The 27,756-nt window shown below is 40.6% G+C and overlaps 1 protein-coding gene and 1 non-coding gene across 2 annotated transcripts; both read right to left on the bottom strand.

Annotated features, from left to right (window-relative positions):
- Positions 1-15,253: 15,253 nt before the first annotated feature.
- Positions 15,254-16,722, bottom strand: LOC103606608 (putative tripartite motif-containing protein 75). Its single transcript, XM_008591180.1, has one exon. It carries the CDS (start codon positions 16,658-16,660, stop codon positions 15,254-15,256), a length of 1,407 nt encoding a protein of 468 aa, XP_008589402.1. The 5' UTR covers positions 16,661-16,722.
- An 8,899-nt stretch (positions 16,723-25,621) lies between these two features.
- TRNAI-GAU lies at positions 25,622-25,695 on the bottom strand. Its single transcript has one exon. It is a non-coding gene; the product is annotated as a tRNA-Ile (tRNA).
- Between the last annotated feature and the right edge of the window lie 2,061 nt (positions 25,696-27,756).

A 27,756-nucleotide genomic window follows, 5' to 3' on the forward strand; every position in this document is an offset into this window, starting at 1 on the left:
TGGTGGCTCACTCGGGAGAGTGTGGTGCTGATAACACCAAGGCCACAGGTTTGGATCCTATATAGGGATGGCTGGTTTGCTCACTGGCGAGTGTGGTGCTGACGACACCAAGCCAAGGGTTAAGATCCCCTTACTGGTCATCTTTAAAAAAAAAAAAAAAAAAATCGTGATGGATGGGAATAAAATATATCAATTTATAAATAGTATTAAATATATGTAATTCTCAAGATATAAATGAAGTATTTTTATGAGTAAATGTCATTATTTCTTCCCTTTTCCCAGTGTGCCCTTTTTGTCATCACCTTTACATGCTGCCTTAGAAAGACTTTTGGCCGAATGCTTAATATAAGGGGAGGGGATATTTGTGATTGTGTAGGCTGTTAATATTTTTTGGTCATTAGCTGAATACTCAATATTTGATTCAAAAAGCTGTACATACTATATAGGGATGTATTGGATGTAACTATACAGGCAAGGGATGCATTTATTTGGTCCCACCCACTGTTACTATAAAGGACAAGTACCTGTTTCCCTTAGGTACATCCATTGCTGGGATACTCTAAAAGTTTCTACTAACTTAAAGATGAGTGTGTGTTGGGCCGAGCCTGTGGCGCACTCGGGACAGTGTGGCGCTGGGAGCGCAGCAGCACTCCCGCCACAGGTTCGGATCCTATATAGGGATGACCGGTGCGCTCACTGGCTGAGCGTGGTGCGGCCGGTCTCAAAAAGGACCAAAAAAAAAAAAGATGAGTGTGTGTCAACTTTGGGCAATACAATTGAATCCCCAAAATAACAACATTCATAATCTAAAGCCAAATTGTATTTTTAATATCGATATTGTGTCCAAGTTCCCTCCCTTCCGTCTTTCCTTTCTCCTTTCCTTTTTTTTAAAATAGTATGTCTCGTGCTGAGCCAACAGGCCAGCCCCTATTTCTGTGTTCTGGAAGAGCCTATAAACTTTGCCTTCAGCTTTTTTCCTTTTCGAAAGGAAAACACCAGTGGTAGATGATTAATTTTTTTTATTTTGAAATTCAATTTGGATTTATAGTCAGCTCTGAGATTTATGGGATCAATTTTGGATTACAGAGAGAGTTGTAGTTCAAAACTTAGGATGCTCAGGTTCTGATGTAGTATCACCAGCACTTTTCAACTCAATAATGAACATTCCAAACAATAAATGAAAATGAAACTAAGTATTGGAACTAGCAAAATAGAAGAATGAGCACAGCAATTTATTTTTTATTTTTATTTTTATTTTTTTCTCAAAAGATGACCAGTAAGGGGATCTTAATCCTTGACTTGGTGTTGTCAACACCACGCTCACCCAGTGAGCAAACCGGCCATCCCTATATAGGATCCGAACCCATGGCCTTGGTGTTATCAGCATCGCACTCTCCCGAGTGAGCCCCGGGCCGGCCCCTGAGCAAAGCAATTTAAATGTTAAGCATTTTAGTCCTAGGCTGGTACTGGGCTGCCACTGTGGATACCAAAATTAAAGACTAATTGTCAGCCTACATGGTTGGAGGGAGAGGAATCTGTTTCTAGATCCTGTGCTAAGTTCAGTAGTGACAGTAAGTCCAAGGTGCTGTAGGAACTCCTCATCAGAGAGGATTCTGGGAGTGGGGGTGAGAGGGCTGCTAGAGGGCTTGAGGAATCCCAGGCAAATTAATAAGTAAAGAAGCAAGGCAAACAGCTACAAAATATCACAAGTACTATATGTAGCTTGAACCAGAAGTGTGAGGCAGGACATGGGTGGAGAGGTGGACAGGGTCATATCCTAGAGGGCCTTGATGCTCCGATGAGGAACATGCACCTTACCTTACTGATAACGGGATCCATGGATGGGTTTCAAGCAAGGAAGTGACAACGTTAGTTTTAGTCGTAGGAGGATCAGATTGTAGTTCATTCTGGAGAAAAGTTCATTTCTGGGTGGCAGAAAGGCGTGGCCCTGAATTAGGGCAGGTATAGTAACGTTTTGTTAGTAGTGTATATGTGTATATGTATAGAGATAGATACGTGTGTGTGTGTGTGTGTGTGTTTGAGTTCCAAGTGACAATAGCATCATGGCTTACTATAAAGTTAAAAGCTCATTATTTTTTAATGGCAGTATCGAAAAATATAAACAATTATTTTAAATCCTACCACCAAGGAATTGTATTAATTTACACTGCTTGTTGTCTCGTCCCCTTACCAGTTGTGGGTGTTATCATTCCATTTATTCCCGGCCCCCATCTGATGAATATGTCATTATTTCAAATTACATTTCTTTGAATACTAATGAAGTTAAGGAGTTTTTCCATTTATTTTGCCTGTTATAAATCTTTTATGACATATGTGTTCAAGTACTTTGCTTATTATTCTCCTGGGATATTCTTTTTCTTAACAAGCATGTGATCTTCCTGTCTTTATTAAGGATAGTCCTCAGTTTATATTTGTTGGCAATAAGTCCTAGTTTGTTTTGGGCTCTTTTGCCCTTTACTCTTCAAACACTGTAGTGTGGATTATCCTTTAACAAGTCTGTCCGTTTCAGATGTTTTAGTGATATCACAGTCTGATCAGAGGTGCTGTGTAAATCTTGAATACAAAACGCTCATCTGGTGGGCTCTTGAATGCTTGAGGAAACAAACTTTGAATTTTTGACAGTCACAAATTGAAAATTTCAAAACATTCCCTACGTTTCCTAAAGAAAATCGTTTCAATTGTGAAACAAGAAGTATATCTCTAATTCTTCTCCTCCCGTTCTCTCTAGTCCAGTCTAGCTTTTCACCCTCCCCCCTGCAACTGTTCTTGTCACGGTGCCATTAACTTCCTTCCATGTTGCTTAGGCTAGAGGGGAATCGCAGGGGTCCTCTTTTCTAATCTGTCAGCAGCATTTGACTCTGTCGATCATCTCCTGCTTCATTCATTTTCTTCAGCTTGGCTTCCAGGACACTTTATTTTTATTTTATTTATTTTTTATGGCAGCTGGCCTGTACAGAGACCGAACCCTGGCCCTTGGTGTCATCAGCACCACACTCTAACCAACCGAGCTAACGGGCCAGCCCTCCCGGACATTCTAATCTCCTGGTTTTCTTCTGACCTCCCTATGTTCTTGTTCTATCTCCTTTGCAATTGCTTTTCCTCTTAATGTTGGGGGGGGGGGCCCCAGGGCTCAATCCCTGGGCCTCCCTCTTCTCCATCAACATTCACTCCCTTGGTGATCTCATACAGCATCATGCTATAAGCTGGCAACTTCCAAATATGTATCTCTAGCCAGGTCTTCCTCCCTGAACTCCAGACTCATACGCAGCTGCCTGCCCCAGATGTCCACTTGGGTGTTTAAAAGACACCTCAAACAAAACATATCCCGAACTGAGCGATCCTCCACAGCCTTCTCCATCTCCGTCATGGCAGCTCCTCTTCCTCTAACACCCCATCCCCAATCCATGCGCAAATCCTGCTGGCTTTTCCTTTAGAATAGATGCAGAATCTACCCATTTCTCAGCACCTCCGGTGCTGCTACTCTGGTCACCATCATTATACTAAGTCTTGCATGGTCTTTCTGTTTCTAACCACCAACAACACCCCAACTCTACCCCCACCACCCTCTGACCCGACCACATATGTGCATCTGTGTTTAACACAGCCCGCAAAGAGATCCTCCTAAAACGCACATCGGGTCACGTTACTCTACTGGTTCCCATATTTCTCTCAGTAAAAACCAGAGCCCTGACGGCGCCCTAGAAAATCTGCTACAACTCCCACCCACACCCCATCTCTTGCTATTCCTCCTTCGCTTCCCCTGCTTCAGTCACGTTTTTAGATTGCCAAGCACATTCTCACCTCAAGACCTTTGCACTTGCTGTTTCCTCTGCCTGCCTGGAAGGGTCAACTCCCATATATCCATTATCTCTTTTAAGACTTTGTTCAAATGTCACTTTCTCGGTGACCCCTGCCCTGACCAGTATTTAAAATTGCAACCTTCCTCTCTCTCTCCCCTGACTAGACTGTAAGCTTCATCTTTTGTTCATTACAATAACCTTTGTACCTAGAACAGTATCTGGCACAAAGTAGGCACTCAAATATCTGTTGAATTAGTGTCATTAACTTCAGTGATTTCACTACAGAAACTGTAGTGAAAAAACTCCTCTCACACAAGCTCAGAGCCTGTTCATGTAATCCAGCCTTAACCTGGGCTCAACTATGATGTCCTGTACTGAGAGGTCATTTTTTTTTTAATTTTTTTATTTTTATTTTGTCAATATACAATGTAGTTAGTTATTGTGTCCCATCACCAAAACCTCCCTCCCTCCTCCCTCTCCCCCCTCCCACCCAGATGTGTCCCCTCCATTTCTGAGAGGTCATTTTTAAGGTCTTTTTTAGAAGTTCACCTCTAGGGGGCCGGCCCGTGGCTCACTCGGGAGAGTGCGGTGCTGATAACACCAAGGCCCCGGGTTCGGATCCCATATAGGGATGGCCGGTTTGCTCACTGGGTGAGCGTGGTGCTGACAACACCAAGTCAAGGGTTAAGATCCCCTTACCGGTCATTTTAAAAAAAAAAAAAAAAAAAAAGAAGAAGTTCACCTCTAGGAAACAGTAAAAAAAAAAATCAAAATATCAGGAAAAGAGATAAGGCTGACACTTTTTATTATCACTTATTTACTACTGTCCTCAAGTGCTCATCAATACGATTGGATAAAGGAGCAGGATTAATGTGTGCATGAGATGGATATATATATATATATATATGGAAAATTTAACAATTTACTGAAAAAGTATTAGAAAGCAAGGTGGTAAGTACAAAACATGAAGATAAATAGCTTTCTTACATACCAGCAACAACTGGTTTTAAAATACAATGGAAGGGCCGGCCTTGGGAGAGTGCGGTGCTGATGACACCAAAGCCACGGGTTCGGATCCCATATAGGGATGGCCGGTTTGCTCACTGGGTGAGCGTGGTGCTGACAACACCAAGTCAAGGGTTAAGATCCCCTTACCGGTCATCTTTTAAAAAAAAAAAAAAAAAAAAACAATGGGAAAAGGTACCACTGATGATTGTATATAAAAATAACTCAAGAATATTTTTTAACCTTTTAGAGCTCTGCTACTATTAATCCAATACACTATTAATAAATATTTAAGATATTTCTGTGATTATAGGGAAACCACCATATGTTCAAATAGAAATTTCAAATTGGGGGGAAATATAAGTTATTTTATAAATGGAGTTAATATCACCCTGAATAATCATTATCAATTTCAGAGGTAGCAAAGATTTAAAAGTTAAAAATACAGCCATTATCCTGTATAATATACAAGTGTACAAAGACATGTAAAATTATGGCAGTAATAACTGGCTAGCTGCCAAAAAAAAAAAAACATATATAATAGCGAAAAATGGGGGTGGGTGGGGTTAAATATCTCTCAATATGATAAATGAGTTTATTATTTATTTTTGTGGTTAGCCAGTACAGGGATTGAACCCTAGACCTTGGTGTTATCAGCATCATGGTCTAACCAGATGAGCTAACTGGCCAGCCTTTAATATTATAAATGGATTTCTTAATACATACAATGGAATAGTTTCAGGTGATTAAAAAATTTATGTATATGTATGCTGACACAGATATTCAGTACCATATACAAAATTAAGTATAAGCCAAACAGCATGGAAATATTTACAATATAACAGTCAAGCATTTGCATGCATAATATAAATGACTAAGACAAGAAGAAAATGATCCATTAGAAAACAGATAAAGTTGGGCCGGCTCGTGGCTCACTCGGGAGAGTGCGGTGCTGATAACACCAAGGCCCCGGGTTCGGATCCCATATAGGGATGGCTGGTTAGCTCACTGGCTGAGCGTGGTGCTGACAACACCAAGTCAAGGGTTAAGATCCCCTTACCGGTCATCTTTTAAAAAATAAAAAAAAAAGAAAACAGATAAAGTTAGTAGGAAATGCCAGACATGTTCCCATTAACATCAGAAACAAGACAAGGCCCACACCAACCAACCACCAAACAAAACAGAACAAAACAAAAAAAAACCCAGACAAGAATGTTTGTTCTCATTATTGCTATTTCTTACTGTTCTGGAGGTGCCAACAAAACATTTGGATAAGAAAAAGAATATGGAATGAAAAGGATGTGATAAAGTTACCATTATTTGCAGATAATATTGAATACCCAGAAAACTCCAAAGAACCTACTGGAAAAACTATTACAAAAAAATACATAAATGAGAATTCAGGGGCTGGCTGCTGTGTTATAACACCAAGGTCAGGGGTTTGGATCCCTGTACTAGCTGCCAAAAAAAAAAAAAAAGCAGTAAGGTGCTGGGTGCACAATTAATATGTAAAAATGTGCTTTTTACAAACAACTACTAGTTAGAAGATACAATTGAAGAAAGGTCCCATTTATGATAACAAAGAAGATCCTAAACTACCCAGATCTTTTGGAGGAAAACTTTAAAACGCTAGTGAAGGATAGAAAAGAAGACTTGAAAAGGCATGCTGTGTCCTGGATAGAAAGACTTGACGTAAATATAGCAATTTTCCCTCAGTCTATATATGAGAGAGGACTAACTCTGTAAGATATTAAGTATGTTATAATGACAGTAATAATTAAAACAGCTTGATACTATCCATGAGTAACCAGAACAATGAAACAAAATAGGAAATGGAGAACATAGACCAAAGTGTATATGAGAATTTATTATATAAAAGGTGGCATTTCAAATCACCACAGAAAAATTAGCTCATTCAATAAATGGTATTAAAATAACTATGTAAAGCATTAAGGAAAAAACTTAGGTTATATGCCTGCCTTGTGATTTATATACTAAATCCCAGCTGATTCAAAGAGTTTAGTGTTAAAAATGAAACCATTAAATTATGAGAAGTAAACAGTGGGAGAGGTTTTGAATCACTTCAGAGTGAGGGAACCCTTTCCAAAACTGGCACAGAAGCCATATAAGAAAAGCTTGATATATTTAACTACATAAAAATAAAATTTCTCGGGCCAGCCCGTGGCTCACTCGGGAGAGTGCGGTGCTGATAACACCAAGGCCCCGGGTTCGGATCCTATATAGGGATGGCCGATTGGCTCTCTGGCTGAGCGTGGTGCTGACAACACCAAGTCAAGGGTTAAGATCCCCTTACCGGTCATCTTTTTAAAAAAAAATTTTTTTTAAAATAATAAAAAATAAAATTTCTCCTTGGCAAAAACTGTAATAAGATGAACAAGTCAAAAGTTGTATTAAAAAAAATAAAAAATAAAATTTCTCCTTGGCAAAAACTGTAATAAGATGAACAAGTCAAAAGTTGTAAGACAAACAAAAAACTGGGTAAAAAACATTTACCTAGAAAAGGGTCAGAGATGAAGGGCAGAATTCTCACAAATCGTAAGAAAAAAAATAACAGGGCCGGCTGGTTAGCTCAATTGGTTAGAATGTGGTGCTGATCACACCAAGTTCACGGTGCGATCCCTGTACCGGCCAGCCACCAAAAACAAGAAAAGAAAGAACTGCCTCCAAAAAGGCCAAGTATGTAAGTATATAGACAGTTCACAGAAAAGGAAACAAATGGTTTGTGAGCCTACGAGAAGATGATAAATTTCAGTTATGGTAAGAAAAATGCTAATTGACCTATATAACAAGATAGCAAACCAGACAGATGAAAAATGTTAACACTCTGTATGAGCAGTACTCTGTGGCAAAGAAGCAGTGTCCTGTGTCCTACTGGGATGTATAAGTTGGTGGCCTCTCTGGAGGGCAAATTTAGAAATACCGTATCTGTCAAAATCACAAATGCATTATGTTCTTTGACCTGCAATTTCACTTCCAGGAATTTATCCTAGGAATATACTCCCAATCTATCCTAAAGCATTAATTGTATGATTATGAAGGTACTTCAAAAAGTTCATAGAAAAATAGAATTAAAAAATATGAATCTTTTCATGAATGTTTTCAAGTACCCTTGAATTTGTAATAGCCAGAATAAGAATACAAATTAAATGTCTATCAGTAGAGGATTGGTTAAATAACACCATCAGAAGGTACGAGGCAGGGCTGGCCGGTTAGTGCAGTTGGTTAGAGCCTGGTATCGGAACAGCAAAGTCAAGGGTTCAGATCACCGAAACTGCCAGTGCCAAAAAAAAAACCAAACAAGCAGGGTACTAACTGTATAGTGTTACTATTTGTGTAAAAAAAAAAAAGATACTTATGCAGTATCTGCATTAACTGTCTCTAAAACTATAAAAACTGGAAACTTTGGTTTCCTCTAGGTAGGGGAATGTGGTGGCAAGGAGATAGGGCTGGGAATGACTTTATTGTATATCTTCTTCTGCTTTCTGGGTTTTTTTGTTTGTTTTGGGAAGCTGACCTGGGGATCTGAACCCCTGACCTTGGTGTTGTCAGCACAGCGCTCTCCCAAGTGAGCTAACCGGCCATCTCTAGATAGGGATCCGAACCCACGGCCTTGGTGTTATCAGCACCACACTCTCCCACGTGAGCCACGGGCCGGCCCCTATCAGCACCGTGTTCTAACCGAGTGAGCTAACCAACCAGCCCCTTTTGAGTTTTGAAACTTGATTTTTATACCTATTCAAATATTAATTGAATTTCAGATTTAAAAAGGGAAGCAGAGGATAAATACATGCAGTTCATAGAAACACAGTGGCCAAAACTATGTGAAAAGATGTGCCACTGCGTTATTCATCAGGGAAATTCAAGTTAAAAAGGGTATTTTTGCAAATCAGCGACAAGAGTGAAAAGATTGGTTGTATCCAATTTTGGCAGGAGTGTACAAATAGACACGTGGATATGGCAATCATGGGCACTTGGGAACCACATACTTAGTGGTAAATAGACCAAATAACTCTGACTCCAACAATTCTTCCTACATTCGTATGTGAAAGTTACGTGAGTGAAGGTTTACTCCATTAGTTTAATATTGAGCATATGAAATACCATATAGATTCAATAGGTGAGTGAATCTTAAAGATATGATAGACTCCTGGCATGAAATGCTCTGCAGCATTTAAAAAAATAATGTAGATATATATGAGGGTCCTTCAAAAAGTTTGTGGAAATTGAAAGGTAATACAAGCCTGTCCGTGAACTTTTTGAAGACCCCTCTTATATTCCAACATGAAATAATGCCTCTAATATATTGTTACGTGAAAAAAGCAGGTTGTTGAATATATGCTTAATATCATGACATCTCACTTAGGTTAAAAGTGGTGTGTGTAAATGGATAGATGTAGGTCAAGAAGAATATACAACAAACTTAATAGTAATTCACACTGGAAAGGATACGTGACTATGGAGTAAGAGAATCAGATGGGGAGGGACTGGACAAGGAGAATAAAATTAAAGAATTTTTGACTTTTTATTCTATTTCTATATTATTTAAAGTTTTTACAGTGACTATGAATTATTTTATTATTATTATTATTTTATTTATTTATTTTTTTGGCAGCTGACCGGTACAGGATTTGAAACTTTGACCTTGGTGATAATAAATTTAAGTGTTCAACATATATTAAATTAAAAATTTAAGTTATAACTCAGTACATTTCCTGCAATTGCTTTTTTTTAGGGTTTTTTTTTTTTTTTTTTTTTTTGGTAGCTGGCTGGTGTGGGGATCTGAACCCTCGGTCTTGGTGTTTTAAACCACACTCTAACCAAATAAGCTAACTGGCCAGCGCCTACAACTGCTTTTTTACAAATGAAACTTGGTAATTTGCAAGAAAAGAAGGTGGTTAGATTGAATATATAAATTTATTACTGTTTCCTCCTGAAGCCCCACCAAAATAATGAAGACTTTTTTAAGGGCATAAATTCACAATGATCAAAGGAGAGGAAACAACCGTAAAACATGTGGAGCTTGTAAAGCAGCAGCAGAACTCCAGAGTCGCCGGTCCTGCTGAGAGTGGTGCTGGCCTGCAGACTGCCTGCCACCAGTCCTGAGGAGAGAAGGCTCCTGAGCCCGAATGTATATTAGTGCTGCCACTAACCATTGTTGAGATCAGCTTTTTTTTTTCACAGCACGATGTCTGATGTCTCAGTAAAGTTGGTTGTGTGTTGGTTTACCTTCCCATGCAAGCTCCGTATCTGTTCAAGGACCAGTATCAAATAGTTCGAGGACTGGCTCCTGTCGGTAGCACTGGCTTCTGGTTCCTCTTCTCCAGTTCTTTCTTGAACCCACTTCTGTTTGGCTTTTGCCTCCACGGCTCCCCAGGAACTGTTGTTGAGGTCTCGCTAGAGGCCTCCACGTTGTTAAATCAGCGCTCAGTGTTCACTGTCCATCTCAGCAGCTTCTGAGTTTATCACACCCTCCTTAATAGACCTGCTTTACTTGGCTTCCAGGTCACCACAGTCTTTTGGTTTCTTCTCGCCTTACTGATCTGTTTTCAGTCTTCTTTGATGTTTCCTCTTTTTCTACACCCTGCTTTAACACTTATATTCAGTAAAATTCACTGTTGCTATTTAGTTTCATGATTATTGAAAAATGGTCAGATAAAGTTCTACAACCAATACCACAGTAGTAATAGGTTGAGACTTTAGGGATGTGGAAATGAGGTGAATGTATTTTGCACATGAGACAGACACACATCTTTGGGGGCCAGAGGTGGACTGTAGTAGACAAAAAACAATGCCCACCCCCTGCCAAAGGTTTCATGTCTTAACCCCAAGGACCTGTGAATATTTGAACTTACATGGCAATAGAAGGAAGTTAGAGATAAAACAGCAAAAGGTACACTGAAGAGTTGAAAGTGGACGTCTCTGAGAGAGGAATTGGGGAGGATAGAGAATGCTGTTTTTTATGAACTATGTAGAATTTTTATGCTTTACAGTATATGCATGTATAACTTTTATAAAAATAAAGTGGTGTTCTGGCTGGTTAGCTCACTTGGTTAAAGTGTGGTGCCAGTAACACCAAGGTCAAGGCTTCAAATCCTTCTACTGGCCATGTGCCAAAAAAAAAAAAAAGTTGGTGAAGGATACATACCAAATTGTTAGGTAGATTGAATGACTGCTTTTGTGGGTGGAGGAAGTCTTTCATTTTCTAAATTATATATTGCTATGAGTTTGGATTTTTTATTTTAGGAGCATGTATTCATTATATAGTTTTATTTCAAAAAGGTGCAAAGATAATATTGGGGACCATTTTTACAATCTTCGTATAGGAAATGACTTTCTAAACGGGACTTGAAACCACAGTGCAGCCTTGTAACACCAGAGTCAAAGGTTCAAATCACCATATTGGCCAGCACTGCCCCCCCCCAAAAGAAACCAGAACCCACAAAATTTTTAATGTTTTATAGTAATTTTTGCCAAGAAATAAACATTTCAGCTGTATATGTATTACGATAAAAAAAAAAATAGAGGTTATCAGATGGGAAATCGCTCAGCCTCCTACAATGAATTGATAAGATCTTTTCCAAGAATTACCTCTCCACAGGTCAAAGGCCAAACTTTCCTCTTGTAGTCTGTATTCCATCACTTTCCTTCTGGAACTTTACCACAGTGGTTCTCACTTTTTAATCTCAGGACCCCTTCACACCCATAAAATTACTGAGGACCCCAAAAGCTTTTGTTTATGGGGGTAATCTATTGATAGTTGCCATTAGAAATTAAAACTGAGTACTGGCTGGTTAGCTCAGTTGGTTAGAGCACGGTGCTGATAACACCAAGGTCAAGGGTGCAGATCCCTGTACTAGCCAGCTGCTAAAAATAAAAAAAAAAAAAAAAAGAAATTAAAACTGGTAAAAATTCTATGTCACTTAAAAAATAATAAGCCATTACGTATTAACATGTTGTCATGAAAGTAGTTTTGACTTCAGTGATTTCCTGAGTCCTCAGACCACTTTGAGAACTGCTGTCTTGGGGTACAGGTTAACCCCTCTTCTCTCCACTGTATCCTTCCTGTTACCATCTACCAGTTGTTTAAGAATCATAAAAACCTGACTGTACAGCTTCTGCCCTTTCTCCTGCACTTTAAAGCCAAACTTCTCAAGAGATATCTACACTCCCTGTGGATCCTCAGCCAGATCTGCTCTTTCAAAAGCCACCCCAGACTTGCACGTCCCCTAAATTTAAGGGACACAGCTCCACTTTGCCTCAGTGGACTTCTCAGCAGTTTGAGGTGGAGCAGACCCTCGTCTGTTTAAAAACACTCTGGCTTCACCGCCACACCGGGTGGGCTTTCCTCCCACCTGGCCAGTCACTGTTCAGTCTTTTCCGAGGCGTCTCAGCCAATCCTGACTAGTGCGGTTCCCAATCATATTCTTTCTGTAGGTTTTTCTTCTCCCAGTGCTTCAATTTCTATGCATTTATTACTGGTGACTTCTAAATTTATGTCTCCAGCTCAGAACATTAATCTGAATTTGAGTGATACAGCCAATGAGACAGAGCTCCCTGCTTCAAGACCCTCAGGCTTTCCATTCTTTTTAGGGTCCCAGATCCTTAATGGGCTTTCATGTTTTTTATGTTTTCTTCCTATATTTCTAAATTGGTCTTATCACAGATTAGTTCATATTAAAAGCACTGTATGTGTCCTAGTTTATGCACGCCAAGAAACATCTATGAAATAAAGAATAAATAAAAACAAAAAAATGAAGAAGTCTCTATGGATATATACAAAAATGTTAACACTGTAAAGTGTGTGTATGTGTATGGATGGGGTGAGTACAGGAGAGGGTTACACTAATAATTTCTTTTTATACACCTATTATTTGATTTTTAGTAAGTATGTTGTATTAGTAGTATGACCACTGAACAGTTGTCCTATTGAAAACAAAAGGAAAGCTAAATGTAATTCTGAAAAATTTACAACATAATTCATATATTGAAAAGCAGGCATTACACAAGAGGCACAACATTTTTCCTTGTACTATACACACAAACACAAATGAAGGTACTTCAAAACGTTTGTGGAAAATGGAATTAAAAGGCAATACCAATCTTTCATGAACTTTTTGAAGTACCCTGTGTGTGTCTGTAAAGCTAATACAGAGCCCACTTGACAGATGCTCAAGTGAGATCCAATTTGCACACAATGCTAATGGACAGTTAATAGAAATTCAATTTTACCCCTTTGTATTTTACTATGAATCTCTAAGAATAATTTGCTGTATCCATCTCAGTATAAGAAAAAAAAGCACTTCCTGAGTCATAATTATCACATGTGACAGGATTAACAGTTCCCTGATATCACCTAATACCCTGCCATATTTACATTTCCCTTACTGAGTCAGAAATGTCTTTCTAAGTCGTTCAAATCAGGAACCCAAAAAAGACTTTTCTTCAAAAATATAAAGACAGGCTGGCAGGTTGGTTAGCTCACTTGGGAGAGTGTGGTGCTAACACCAAGGTCAAGGGTTCAGATCCCCACACTAGCCAGCCGCCAAAAAAGAAAAATTGGGGGTTGGGGAAGAAAAACAAGGGAAAATATTGTCAACATAAACAAGATAGAAAAAAGGCAAAGGTACAAAGTTTTGTTTAAAGTAGGAACAGATGCGAAAGTTAACTTTGGTGTATACACACAGACAAATATGATTTCATCTTTGTAACTTTCTTGCAAAATAAGCATTATCTCCATTTTGCAAGTGAGTTGAAGATCAATGCCAGAAGTTAGCATAACCTAGGTATAAACCCAGATCCTTCTGGTTAATTTAGTGAAGCATCCCAGAGTTTAAACATGTACCTGTGTGGTTGTCTCCTTTTTTTAATCAGAGGGTAAAATAACACCTCATTACTTCTCATTTACATATAAAGCATTACATTGACAAACCATTGAACAGTGGGTGAAGGCATCCCCTGTCCTCTAGTTAGTTTACTTGCTGTCATCTCAACAAAGGTACTTTGCCTAAAATCATTTTCTTAATTTTACATTCAATTTTTTTAATGGCCTACTACCTACATCTCATAGTTGTTATGAAAATACTGCAACTCCTACTACATAGGGACCTACTTAGGGCTCAATAAATGTTCGCTATATTTGTTAAGAAAATTCTGGGCCTGGCCAGTTAGCTCGCTCGGTAGAACGTGGTGTTGATACCACCAAAGTCAAGGGTTTGGATCCCCATACAGGCCAGCCACCACACCCCTTAAAAAAAAAAAAAAAGAAAATTCTGAATAAAAATACCATCATGGGACCGGCCCGTGGCTCACTCGGGAGAGTGCGGTGCTGATAACACCAAGGCCCTGGGTTCGGATCCCATATAGGGATGGCTGGTTCGCTCACTGGCTGAGCGTGGTGCTGACAACACCAAGCCAAGGGTTGAGATCCCCTTACCGGTCATCTTTAAAAAAAAAAAAAAAATACCATCATGCCCAATACAATTTTTACTACCTAGTGATTTACCTTCTACTCTCTGACATGGTATCTGTGATGTCTATTAAGACTTTCCAGTTCTCTTCAATGTCATAACAAGTTTACCATGCCCAAAAATACTGTGCTGCCAGTAGGTGGCTTCTGGGGATAACAGAAAAAAACTGTCAATGCCTGATAGGTTAAAAGCTAAAAATGCTTATCCTTTCTCTATAGTGCCCCCTCCACTTTCAATTGTGCCCTGTGGTATAACTAAGGGTTACAACCTGCTCCGTGCCTAGCAGACAATTTTGTACATGTCATGTTAAGTAGGAACAGCACAATTCAACCTCTATAGAGATGAGACAAAGTTGGCCAGTTCCGTTTTTTTTGTTTGTTTGTTTGTTTTTTGGCGGCTGGCCAGTACAGGGAAAGAACCCTGGACCTTGATGTAATCAGCACCATGCTCTAACCAGCTGACTAGCCGGCCAGCCCAGTTCTGTTTTGGAAACTCTATCTGCACTTTCTGACAAACTGAAACAATCACCCTCTTCTAGTAATGTGCCAAGGTCCATCCACGTAATCCCTGCGGGAAAGACATTACTAGCACTGTTTTATATAGTTGTTGAAACAAAAGGAAAGTTTCTTCTTGGAAGAGGTGAAACTGTGAAAGAAAAAGTTAGAGGAATTAGATTCACAGGTGTATTAATACAATAGCCTACACACTTTCCATTAAAAAAAAGTCAAGGGCCGGCCTGTGGCTCACTCGGGAGAGTGCGGTGCTGATTACACCAAGGCCACGGGTTCGGATCCCATATAAGTCAAATGGTTCAGTCTATCGAGGGGATTTCATTCACAGTCGGTTCCTGTACAGATTCGGAGAGGCTGTGAATTAGGTCCGATATGGAAATAAGGCCGAAGAGGTCCAGTAACGGCGGTTCAGTCTATCAAGGGGATTTCATTCACAGTCGGTTCCTGTACAGATTCGGAGAGGCTGTGAATTAGGTCCGATATGGAAATAAGGCCGAAGAGGTCCAGTAACGGCGAGAGAGAAAGTACAGATGTGAGACTTATCAGTCATGTCGTAGAATGAGATCTCACCCAACTCACAGTCCAGGAAAATGCCGACGCCTCTGGCTCTCACGTCCAGCAGTGGAGGGTTGGGAACAGCTCCTGGGGCATCATAGCCATCATCCTGCAGCCGAATCCTCCAGCATCCCTGCTGGGCTGACGGTGGCCTCCTCGCCTTTGCAGGAAGAGAATCTTTGCAAACGCCAACAGCCCACTCAGACTTGTCTCCCACCTCTACTTCCCAGAAATGCCTGCCGGAATGAAAATATGGAAAACCGAGGACAACGGGGTTGACTGTAAATCTTTTAGGAAAATCAGGAACGTTTTGTTTTCTCTTTGTAAATCTCACACATTTTTTATCCTCAGAGACAACCAGGCTAGGGTGTGCTGTTTCAGGGTCTAGAATTATATCTACTTTAAATTTCTTTATAATTCTCTGCAGAGCAGAATACTGGGGAGGAAAACTGCAGCTTTCTCTCCTTAAATGAATTGAAAAGACTGACGGGCTAATCCCACTGTCAGAGTTGTAGAAAGTTTTGATGTGTGACAGCAGTTCCACTTCAGACTGCACGCTGAGCTCCAGCACCTTACTTAATAGACTGTTGAGTGTAGAAATGTGGTCTGAAAATGCTGCTCTGTTTGCGCTGAGCTTCTGCTGAAGGTCCTTCTCTTCCTCAGCTAACCTTGAGAGAACAGCCCGTTGCTCACGTTCTAGAAACTGGTTCAGGTGCTCAAATTCAGAGGACAACTCCCGCCTTTGGTTTTCCACCTCCTCTCTCAGTTCCAAGGGTTTTGTGCTTTGAATGCTTATTAAGTTTTGAACGTCCGCCACTTGCTTCTTCAGGGGCTCCATGTAGCTGTGGAGCCTTTTCCTATGATGAGAGGCGGCCTCCTCGAGGGGTCTCACGTGGTGGCCCTGGTGGTCAGGGGGCTGAGTGCACAGGGGACACAACACCTCTAGGTCCTCCTCGCAGAAAAGCGTCAGGACCTGGTTGTGCTTCTCGCACAGGGACAAATCTTCCTCCCTCTTCCTCTTGCTCCGGGTGATGTGGAGTAGCCTGGCGATGTCAGTCATCCTTCCCAGCTGGGTGTTGCTCCTGAAGGTCCCCTCTTGACATTGGTGACGACAGACAGGGCAAGGGAAACTGTCCTGTAGATTCTCCCAGGACTGTCTGATGCAGGAGCGACAGAAGTTGTGCCCACATTCGATGGTGACGGGGTCTCTTAGGTAATCGAGACAGATGGAGCACTTGGCTTCTGCCTGGAGTCCTGACAGGGCTGCTGCCACCGCCATCAGGCTGTGAATGAAGGTCTGGACTGAAGTGGGCTTTCTTCAGGAGGCTGGCTCTGCAGGTACTCTCTGGTGAGAAGCAGATGCGCCCTCAGGCAGCCCTTTCTGGAGACAGCTGATGGTCTCACTACAGTCCCACTGGTTTCTCACATTTGTGGCAGGACTTGTCCTTTGAGTCTTCAGACCCTTTATTTCCAGCTGCTAAAAGGAGTCCCACTCATGGCCTGCAGCCAGTCACAGCTTAGCCAGTCAACTACTCTTCCAGCCTTTGGCAGCTCAGAGAAAAAGTGTCCCGACCCGCGGGATATTCAACGCAGACCCTGGAGGGGGGAGTGGGAATTGGATGGGACAAGAGACACGAGAAATTGAGACAAGACAGTATTCTGATCAAGTCTCGTTTATTGATTCTTAGGTTACATCTTATATAGGAGAAGGCAGGCATGCTGCAAAGGGTCTGGAATGTAAAGATATGATAATATCTTGAGGAGAGACAAAGACAGGACATTCAAAGTAAAGGTTGCCACCCAGAATGTTTATGGTTAAACAGTTTCTAGAGAAGGATAAAAGGTCACTTGCAAATTAACTTGCATAGCCAGGAGCAATCAGTTTCTGGCATAAAGATTGCTAGGCAGCTATCATGTAAAGCATGGCCATCGGAGCAGATTGTCACACAGGAGCGGTCTCACAAGAAGGGGTGTGGAGCTTCAGGCCCCCAACAATTAGAAAGACTCACAGAACTCACTGAAGCTTATTATATGAATGGTTATACTTATTACAGAGAAAGGATACATTAAACATCAGCCAACGGAAGAAACACAAAGGGCAGAATCTGGGAGGAAGCTCAAAGCAAAGTTTCCTTCATTCTCAAGATGCATTATCCTCCTTCCATAGACTAAGACAATACACACAGAGTATTTCCAATCTGAGAAGCTCACCAGTATCCAAAGTGTTTATTGAGGGCTTATTATATATGCATGATCAATTGACTTAGTGTCCGTAAGGTTCAAGGCACTCTCCAGAACCTCCTTCCCAGAGGTTGGACTAATAGCACGAGACCCCAGGGGACAGTAGGAGTCACCTTGTTAGCATAAACTACCAGCTGTGGTCCAGGGGCCCACCATGAATAACAAAGACACTCTTATCACTAAGAAAATTTCATTGGTTTAGTGGTTGGCTTCCAGGAGCTGTGATAAAGGCAGCATCCCTCGTTGGGTGAGGACAAATTCCTTACTATGTATGTGATGTGCTAGTTGGTCGATTGTCCGTCCATCTTGGCCCTCTTGGTCCCCTTATAATTAGTGAAACTAAACCACGAGGCCAGCTCACATTAAGGTTTGTGCATTTTAACTGTATTCATGTTGTCCATAAGATATCTAAACATAGGCAGGTGGCACAAAATTTAATTCTGCCATTTGTAAAGATTTTCTAGGCTCCTGACATGCTACTTCATTGCCTTTTTTGTTTGTTTGGTAATGTGTAGCTTTGGTCAAATTATAAAATCTCCTTAAGTCTGTGTTTTCTTATCTTTAAATGTGGATATTAACTTTTGGGGGAAAAAAGGTTCTATCAGAAGTTTCTAAACTTTGCCCTATTTCCGCTTTTATAATAGATCCAGGAAAAAATTAATTTAAAAAATTGTAATAATTTGCCAGATTTGTTTCCCCCACAAGTTACTTACCACTGTGAAGCCAAGCTAAGTAGCTCTCAGGAAAACAGCCATTGCCTCAGATCATTAATTGCTGTGGGTGAGAAGATATCACGTTCTTAAAAAAACCAAAAACCCAAACCAAAAAACCCTCCTGAGTTTATTTCAGGTGGTCCTACCTACTACCTAATACTAGTCAAACACAGATTACCCACCCCATCCCCAGTTGTGCCCTAGCGACTCCACCGACTCGGCACCACAATCCCCACATTTCGTCCACTTACCAGTCACCCTAACTGGGGCTCTGAAGCAGACAGACCACACCCAAATTGGAAGACAGCCTCGGTCTACCACCATATCACCCTGAACGCATCTGATCGTCTGACTTTGAAAGGTAAGCAGGGTCAGGCCTGGTTAGTACTCGGATGGGAGACCCCCTGGGAATACTGGTGCTGTAGGCTTTAAAAAAAAAAAAATACAATCTTTGTTAGTTATCTTTGTAACTTCGAAAAATTTACTTTACATCCCAAACTTCTGGAATTAGTTAAAATATAATGCTCTCACCATAAACTTTTGTCTTGTTAAAATATAGAAGAGCTTAAGGAAAGCCCCCATCACTTTTAGGGTTTAAAATAAGATATGTTTGGTTTCTTTCTTTTAGTTATAATAAGGTATTTTTAATCTCTGGAAATTCACATTTACCAAATTTGGTTTGCTTTTTTAAAAAAATCTTTGTTTCTCTACAGCTGAATAGATTGCAGAAAGCCTACTTTGTGAAATGAAGCCCAGGAGATAATATTAAAAACATATAGGGCCGGCCCGTGGCTCACTCGGGAGAGTGCGGTGCTGATAACACCAAGGCCGCGGGTTCGGATCCTATATAGGGATGGCCGGTTTGCTCACTGGCTGAGCGTGGTGCTGACAACACCAAGCCAAGGGTTAAGATCCCCTTACCGGTCATCTTTAAAAAAAAAAATATATATATATATATATATATATAAACAAAAAAAAAAGAAAACATTTAAAACATACAAATTGAATATAAATAAAACTCAGATAGGGCCGGCCTGCGGCTCACTCGGTAGAGTGCGGTGCTGATAACACCAAGGCCGCGGGTTCGGATCCTATATAGGGATGGCCGGTTTGCTCACTGGCTGAGCGTGGTGCTGACAACACCAAGCCAAGGGTTGAGATCCCCTTACCGGTCATTTAAAAAAATAAATAAATAAATAAATAAATAAATAAATAAATAAAACTCAGAAAAATATTCAGTATTTATTATTAAAATATCATTGTCTCTAAAAACAATTTAATTCTTTAATTTGTAATTCTTAGATCATTAGTAAAGTTCTACATCTTTCCATAACTTGCTTCTATGCTCCTTTTTCTACATTGGGAGTATGTTCAGTTTGTCTATTTTAATTTCGTATCTCTTTGTTTTGTCTGTTTTTGGTAGCTGACTGGGGGGGATCTGAACCCTTGGCCTCGGTGTTACAAGTTGGCCCTCTAACCAACAAAGCAAACTCGCCAGCCTTTCTCATCTCATAGGTATTCTTTGTTTACAATAGATAATGCCATTTTAATAGTAAATACTGAAAATATTGTATTAGTAAGATTGAAAAAAAATTGGTAATACCCTGTTATGGGGTTAAGGAGGTAGAAATTTCAATACTGTAGACAGGCAAAGTAGAAAACTTTTTTAAAGAAATATACATCAAAAATTGAAGTCTTTAGGGCCGGCCCGTGGCTCACTCGGGAGAGTGCGGTGCTGATAATACTAGGGCCATGGGTTCGGATCCCTATATAGGGATGGCCGGTTAGCTCATGGGGAGAGCGTGGTGCTGACAACACCAAGTCACGGGTTAAGATCCCCTTACCGGTCATCTTTATTAAAAAAAATTGAAGTCTTTGCTTGTGTAATTCCATGATACTAATCCTATTAAAACACATATAACTTAAATACTCAGAGATAAGGCTGGGCTGGTGGCTTAGCCCAGGTGGTGAGAGCTCTCAGTCTTATAACACCATCATCAAGGGTTCGGACCTCCATACCCACCAACCACCAAAAATCAAAAACAAATGTGTGTACAAAGATGTCCTTATCAGCACTGATTTTTTTGTTTTGTTTTGTTTTCTTGGCAGGGGCTGGGATCAAACCCTGTACCTTGGTGTTGTCATCACCAGGCTTTCACCAAATGGCTGGTTACAGCACTGATTTGACCTTCAAAAGGGTGGCAACACTGGAAATGTCTATTATCGTCAGCACTGGCTGAATAAACTACATACATTCTATGCAAGGGACTACCAGACAGATTTTAAGGAAAGATGGTCGCACCAAATGTAGTGATAGAGGAAGACGCACGCGACGTACGGTAGTATGAGACAGCAGGCCTACCACCCATGCTTCACTCCAGGCCCAGCTACTGTCTCTTCCCCTGGACCAAAAGGTCACAGCATTCAGAACTTTGCAGTTTAGAAAACGAATGTGGCACATAGATCGTCTATCGTGTGAACCTCTCCAGGAGGGTCTGGGGAGACAGTTCCTAATGAAACATAGTCACATCTATGGAGCACAGCAGTGAGTCTTCCTCGGCCCCAGGGCGTCTGCATCCTGCTGACCCGGAGTCCAGCAAAGCTCTGCCGCCGCCAAGGGCTTCCTCCCTCAGCTCCTCTTCCTTGCGATCTCGCACTGCTCCCCTGACCCCACGGTCCAATTTCCACGTTCACTGTCAGACACCTTCCCTTTGTAATTATCTTTGAGGTCCATGGCTGTCTTCCTCATTAACTACCCAAACAGTAGGACTGAGTCCTTCTTTCTCACTGTTGTATCCCTAAGCACCCAGCTCAGGGCCTGGCACCTATAGGCACTCGTTAAAATTTTGCTGACTTAGGTTTCTGGTGCTCCTTTATCGACTGTGTGACCTTGGGTAAGCTACTTAACCTCTCCGGCCTTAGTGTGCCCTTTGTAAGCAAGCAAGCAGGATGGTTAGATTAAGGAAGATCAAGTCCATACAGCGCCTGAGTACAGGGGACATCAGGCACCCATATCAGGGTCCTGATCTCTCTACCCCCCACCTCCCTCTGCAAACCATTCCGCACGTCGACCCCCGGGAAGACGACCCCACACTCGCCATCAGACCAGCACCTTTCCGTGCCGCTCCAGACACAGACATTAGTCACTTCCCTTTCTGACTCTTTAGGAGTTTACGTATTTGTAGCAAGCATTTAGGTGACTCAGGACAGGGCTCATAGAGGAACCGGGAGCCATAATAAAAAGCACAGGTTTTAAAGTAAAGCGAGGCACGACCTCCCGCCCGGCACCGAGCAGGCGCTCAGCCGGCCCCTGCGCTGCAGCCTGCGAGCCCACCCGGTGCCATCTGTCCGCTTACCTGGAGCAGGCGCTGTGCAGCAGTCCTTCACCCGTGCGAAGAGCCGGACCTGGACCCTAAACACACAGGTGTCTGACGCGGAAAGTGCTGCTGTGAGGCCTGCACCCAGCAAAGACCCTCGATTCCTCCTGGAAGTGGGAGGGGCAGGGGCGAGAGAAGGTGGGGAGGTTTTCAGCTGCAAGTACTTGAGCGTCTTCGTCCTTGATCTAAGAGCTTTGGAGTCTTCCTTGTGGTGACCGAGTAGGGCAGGTTCTGTAGTTATTTGCATTTTTTAGAAGAGGAAACTGAGAAATTGAGAGGTCGAGAAAAATGAGAAAAGATTTCAACCTGGATTCTGCAGGTGGGCTACCTGCTGAAAGATTTTCCTTACATAAGATTAAGACTGGGGGTGCCCTTATATACAACAGGCATTCCCCACATATGCACCTGGTTTTATAAGAAAATGTGTGAAAAATAATGTAACTCATTTTGGTCTGCTATATATAGAAAATAATTCTAAAGTGATTTTTAAGTTGGAATATTGGCTAATTCCATTTAGTTATCAATTGGAATATTGATAACGAGCCTGATTGATGGTTACATGGAGATTCATTCTGCCTACTTTGTGTACGTTTTTTTTCTTTTTTTCTTTTACCTCCTATCCCTCTGATATGTATGTTTTTAAATTTTTATAACATTTAAAAAAGATTTAGCTGAGAAACAGAAAGGTATTTGTAGGCGAAAACATATTACTCTGTTGATGTGAATCCCATGTACTGTATAGTGGAATCCTGTAGTAAATAACCTGTAGATACGTGGTATTCTTCAGTTACCCTGATAAAAGATAAGACCCTAAAGTGAAATATATTGTTATCTGTGAATACTGGCAGATGGCAGGCAAAAAATATATAGTTATTGACAAAGGATTGATACCATGCATATGCTATTGTAAAAGTAAATGCAAATTCTGTATTTAAGTGAATACAACTAACTAAAAGAGGAGCTCAACATAAAATAAATTTAAATGAATTTCTATGCGGCACATACACATAAAAGAAACCTATCAGTAAATTAAGCATATAGACACACACAGAGCAATAATTTATATTTTATAAAAATACATCCGTATTTAAAGACAAATTAAATCCATTCAAGGGGGGGAGAAGAACGGGAGTGGGAATCAAGAATGCGGGAAGGATTTTAAAGGGAATGGTCTTCATGAAACGACGGTAATACAGACTGAACTGAGGACAGGATTAAATCAAGGCTCTCCAAGAGAGACCAGAAATTTGAGTAATATTCTCTCTCAGAAGCAACAAAACATGCAGACAAAATGATTTACTTGAATTTATTTATAAAACTGAAATATGCTGGTTAAAAAAAAAATCAAACATTTAAGTTCATTTTGTCCTCCTATTTTTAAGTATAAATGAAGGTCTGTACCCATTAATATTTCCATTGACAGTATATGATTTTCCTCACAAACCTTTCCAAATGGTTATTAAGGGTCTTTTTAATTTTTGTAAACCCAGTGGGGTAGACATACTTGTATATTAATTTAATTCTCCTTTCCCGGATTATGAGTGAGTTAAATAATCTGTTCATTTGTTAATTTGTATTCCTCTTGTGAATTGTCTGGAGGACCCTCTTTTTCTCCCTAGACAGTACCATTGATTCTAAGCGTTATTTAACACAACTTTAGAATGATGGTTCAGAGTCGTTCTCCAGCCTGGCTTTGTCCTGGCCACCAATCTTCTGTTTGCAACTGTCTGCTGGTGGTTTCCACCTGGATTTCTAGCTGGCATCTCCAGATTCATGAACCAGAAAGAGGAATCTTGATTTCTCCCCAACTTTCACTGCCAGGAACCTGCCCCTCCCCGAGTCTTCTCCATCTCAATCAATGGAACCTCCATTCTCCTAATATCTAAGGCAAAAACCTAGGAGGCACCTCTGATTTTTCTCAGTCCTTTATGCCCTACCCAACCTACTAGGAGGCCTGTCATCCTTCCTCCACACTGTGACTCTGGGTTCTGAGGCACTCTCCTGGGGACACCTGGAACTCCTGGCCTGGGATACCTGACTCTGGCCCATTCTCACACATCCCCCCAACCTCCGAATCACAGTGTTGTATGTGGAATGTTACTTTGGGCTTCATATGGGTCCTGTGCAGGCAGAAAGCACATGGAGAACCCTGGCCAAGGGCAGATCCTTAGGAAGCAGTGAGTTCTAAGGAGCACGAGAGAAAGAGCCATCTGCCAAAGAGACTGGGAGATGGCTGGCAGAGGCTGGTCAGCAGGGTCACCTTCCAGAGGGATCAAGACAGCGGGAAAGGCAGTGATGAATTAGTGGGAGCAATTTCAGTGGAGCAGTAAGGGTCAAAGTCAGCATGGCTCTGATGGGAGTTATGAAAGAGAAATACTAATGATAATTTTTCAAAGTAATTAGCCCAGAGCATGAAATCAAGGGGAAGAATGGATTTTGGGGGTTAATTTGCATCTCTGAGGGTAAGTAATCTTTCTTCAATTCTGCCCCCTCCCACCTATTGGCTAATTCCATTTACTTTTAGCCTGCACCCTATGGATAAAAGAAATGATCAGAGTTACTGGAATTTTTTCCTGAAGGGGTTTTAGTCCAGACAGAGTGAGGTTTCCTGTCTTAAGAGTGAGTCTGAATGTTTTCGATTCTTTGAACTATTAAACTTTATACAGTACTGTATATTATAAAGTTGTAATATTTTCTGGGAAAAGATCAAATAAATGGAGACGAGTGGCAAGCACTGACCATCAGAGAGCTGCAGAGGGCTGTGTTTTTGTTGTCTCTTCACAATCACACACTCCACTGTATGTTCTCACCCACCCAGGGGTTTACATTACGTTCTATCTGTTGAAGATTCTCAAACCGATATCTAATAGATTATTAATATGTATTTTTTCTGATTCTAAGTGATTTTAGTCATATATGTTGACGTAGCTTTGGACCAAATGATGTGATTGTGATGACTTCAAATGATATGATTAGCTTCAAAATAGTCTAAGTGTTACCAAACTCAGGTCCGGCTGCCCACCGCCTCAAGAAGAAAAGAAAAAAAGACTCACAAGTTAAGTGATTGGTGTTAGAAAAGCAGATGTATTCAGCTGAAGGGGATGGAAGGCTATCCCATCTCAAAGCCTTAGATTTACCTGAGGAGTTTTTTAAGGCTGGGGTGGGGAGGGTGGGGGAGGGGGAGACAAAGGAATGGAATGTGAGAAATGAAAAGTAGAAGGGAGTGGTACGTGAGCTACGAGGTGTCCCGTCCTTGTCTCGAGTCAGGTACAAGTTCTTGCCAAGGTCTCGTCTGATTTCTGTTCTCATCTTTGCTGTTATCCCAGGGCCTTGCAAGATTTCGATTTGCTCCAGAGTAGAATCAACCTTTCTGCAAAGTCTTTTGCATAGTTTCACTTCCAAAGCTCTGGTTGACTTGGCTGGTGCCCAAGGTCAACTTCCAGTCATTTGGCTTTGATCACTTCTTAAAATTCTACAAGTCTCAAAGAAAGAACTGTTTTGCAAAGTACTGATTAGCTTCTCAGCATTGTTTTCCTATTTAGCAAGCGAGATAAAGTCAGGGAGTGGTAAGAAAGAGTGGAGAGGAAAAAAATGTCCTTTTAAAAATCCCAGCCCCCAACCCCCACAGCCCAGGTGGTTTTAGGACCCCATGTGGCCTCTTCAGTCCTGCTCACTTCAACAACATGCCACCTAAGCTTAAAAAAAGAGAGGCTTTTCCTTTATTATACAGCACTTATTTAGTCCATTTGTCTTCCTAAAGTAAAGAAATTTCTTTAGTCTATAGTCAGAGTCAAAGACCTAGAAGAGTTTTTCATTTATATTTACATTAGTTTTTAAAGGTTCTATTTGAATAAAATACACTATTCAAAATTGTCTTTTTGAAAATTATTATTATTATTTTTGGGTGGTTGACCGGTACGGGGATTGAACCCTTGGCCTTGGTGTTATCAGCACCGTGCTCTAACCAATTGAGCTAACCAGCCAGCCCCCAAAATTGTCTTTTCGAATCTCAAATTGATATACACCTACTTTATTTTATTTATTTATTTATTTATTTTAAAAGATGACCAGTAAGGGGATCTTAACCCTTGACTTGGTGTTTTCAGCACCACACTCACCCAGTGAGCGAACCGGCCATCCCTATATAGGATCCGAACCCGTGGCCTTGGTGTTATCAGCACCGCACTCTCCCGAGTGAGCCACAGGCCAGCCCCTACACCTACTTTAAGAATACCTGATAATTTGTAATTCAGACTTGCAAAAGAAATAGAAGATGATTTACACAGGAAAAGTTTATAATTATTATGTTTACTTAGTGCAGGGTTTCTACAAGTATTGAGTTTCTTTAGTAGGTTTAAGCATGACTAGTTTTCTTCCACCTCCTCAGTAATAGGCTTACTTTTTAAAATCAGTGCCGTTGAATGTACTATAGGCTCTGACGGGAGGGAATTTAGAGAGTAGCTTCTAGGGACGAATGTTGCTTTTGTTCAGTATGTCACAGCACGTTTACGGTTGGTTCCCTGATATATATGCATTTTTGTTCTTTCTCTGTACTAAATTTTCAAATGATAGCTAGTTTGGTAATGTTAGTAGAAACTCTTTAGGATATAATTCTTTAATATATTAATTCTAACCTAAACTTGACTAATGTATTTGCATTGTTAAGTACTTAATCTCTAGAAACCAAAATGGACTCCTTTCATTGAGCATTCATTTGCCTGACTGCCTCTTAGGGGAAAACTAGGAAAATACAGGAAAAAATAAGGATATATGTAAAGTGCTTTATAAATACACAGAAATTAATATCAATATTATTGTTACGTGAACATCATAGTATAAAAATACCTCATACACAAAACAGTATCATAATTCCGTCACCCAGAAATACAGTCATCCCTGTGGAACTGTAAGTTCCGCATCAGGAATTCACCCAACCAAGAGGCAGAACCCGCGGAGGTGGATGGACCAACTGTAAGAGACTTGAGCATCAGAGGATTTGGGTATTTGTGGATACTGAGGGACGCCTGTCATATTCTGCAGTATGTATATTCTGACATTTTTCTGTGTTTTTTAAGAACTAGAAAACCTCTCTTCAGGAACACTCCATCCAAACCCCTGCACTGAGACCTGACCAAACTTTAACAAGACTTCTAGCAGCCTAAGACCTTGTCCCTGGGATCACCCAGACACTCTGAGTTTTTGTCTGAAAAAGCTCAAGACTGTCAAAAGAATTTATCATTTGTCATAGGCCCTTCGCCCCCTTTGTCTTAGAGCATTTACTTAAGAAGTTTACAATTGTAAATCCTTCTTTTTTTTATATATATATCTTAAGAAATATACTTTATTATACATGAAACAGGCAATCCAGACTCCACCAAATCTCATTTCTATTGAATCATTTTGGTTACATTTTAAAAACACATACTTCAAAAAATTAAACGATGGAATCAGTATGCAAATGCTTATTTAGCCAGACCATGGCTAAATCCATGGCAGATCTTAAAAGTAGCACTATCAAGCCCTTTCAACCAATCCATACTACTTTGACCTCTAATTTGATGCTGTAGTTCAGGTGGGAAAAAAAGGTCTAAGTTGGATGTTTTCTCTTTGAAAGATTAAGGGATCAATAAATAAGCAATTGCTAACTCTAACATTGTTTTTATTTAGTGAAGCATTTTCTGCAACAGACCTCAGAAGCAAAGTTTTGAGTCCATTAACTTGTGTTTGATAGTGACAGTCGAGCCCAATTTATATAGCCTATGTAATGAATCAAATTGGACCATCTGAAATAATGTTTAACTCTAAAACTTATACTAACTTACATAAAGTATTATAAGGCATTAAACGTAATTAAGGCATGTTACTATGTGTAACACAGTATGTAAGGAATTATTTGCTAAATAATGCTATTCTGTACATGTATAACACTTTCCAACAAAGAACCACAAAAGTGCTTTCAAATATCAGAGGCAAATATAATCACTGTAAAAACAGAAGCAGAGGTGAGGTTAAAGGGTCTGTCTTAAAGAAAGCACTCTTTAAGA

This window comes from Galeopterus variegatus, unplaced genomic scaffold (assembly GCF_000696425.1).
Source record: "Galeopterus variegatus unplaced genomic scaffold, G_variegatus-3.0.2 Scaffold6730, whole genome shotgun sequence".
Taxonomy (NCBI): Eukaryota; Metazoa; Chordata; class Mammalia; order Dermoptera; family Cynocephalidae; genus Galeopterus; species Galeopterus variegatus.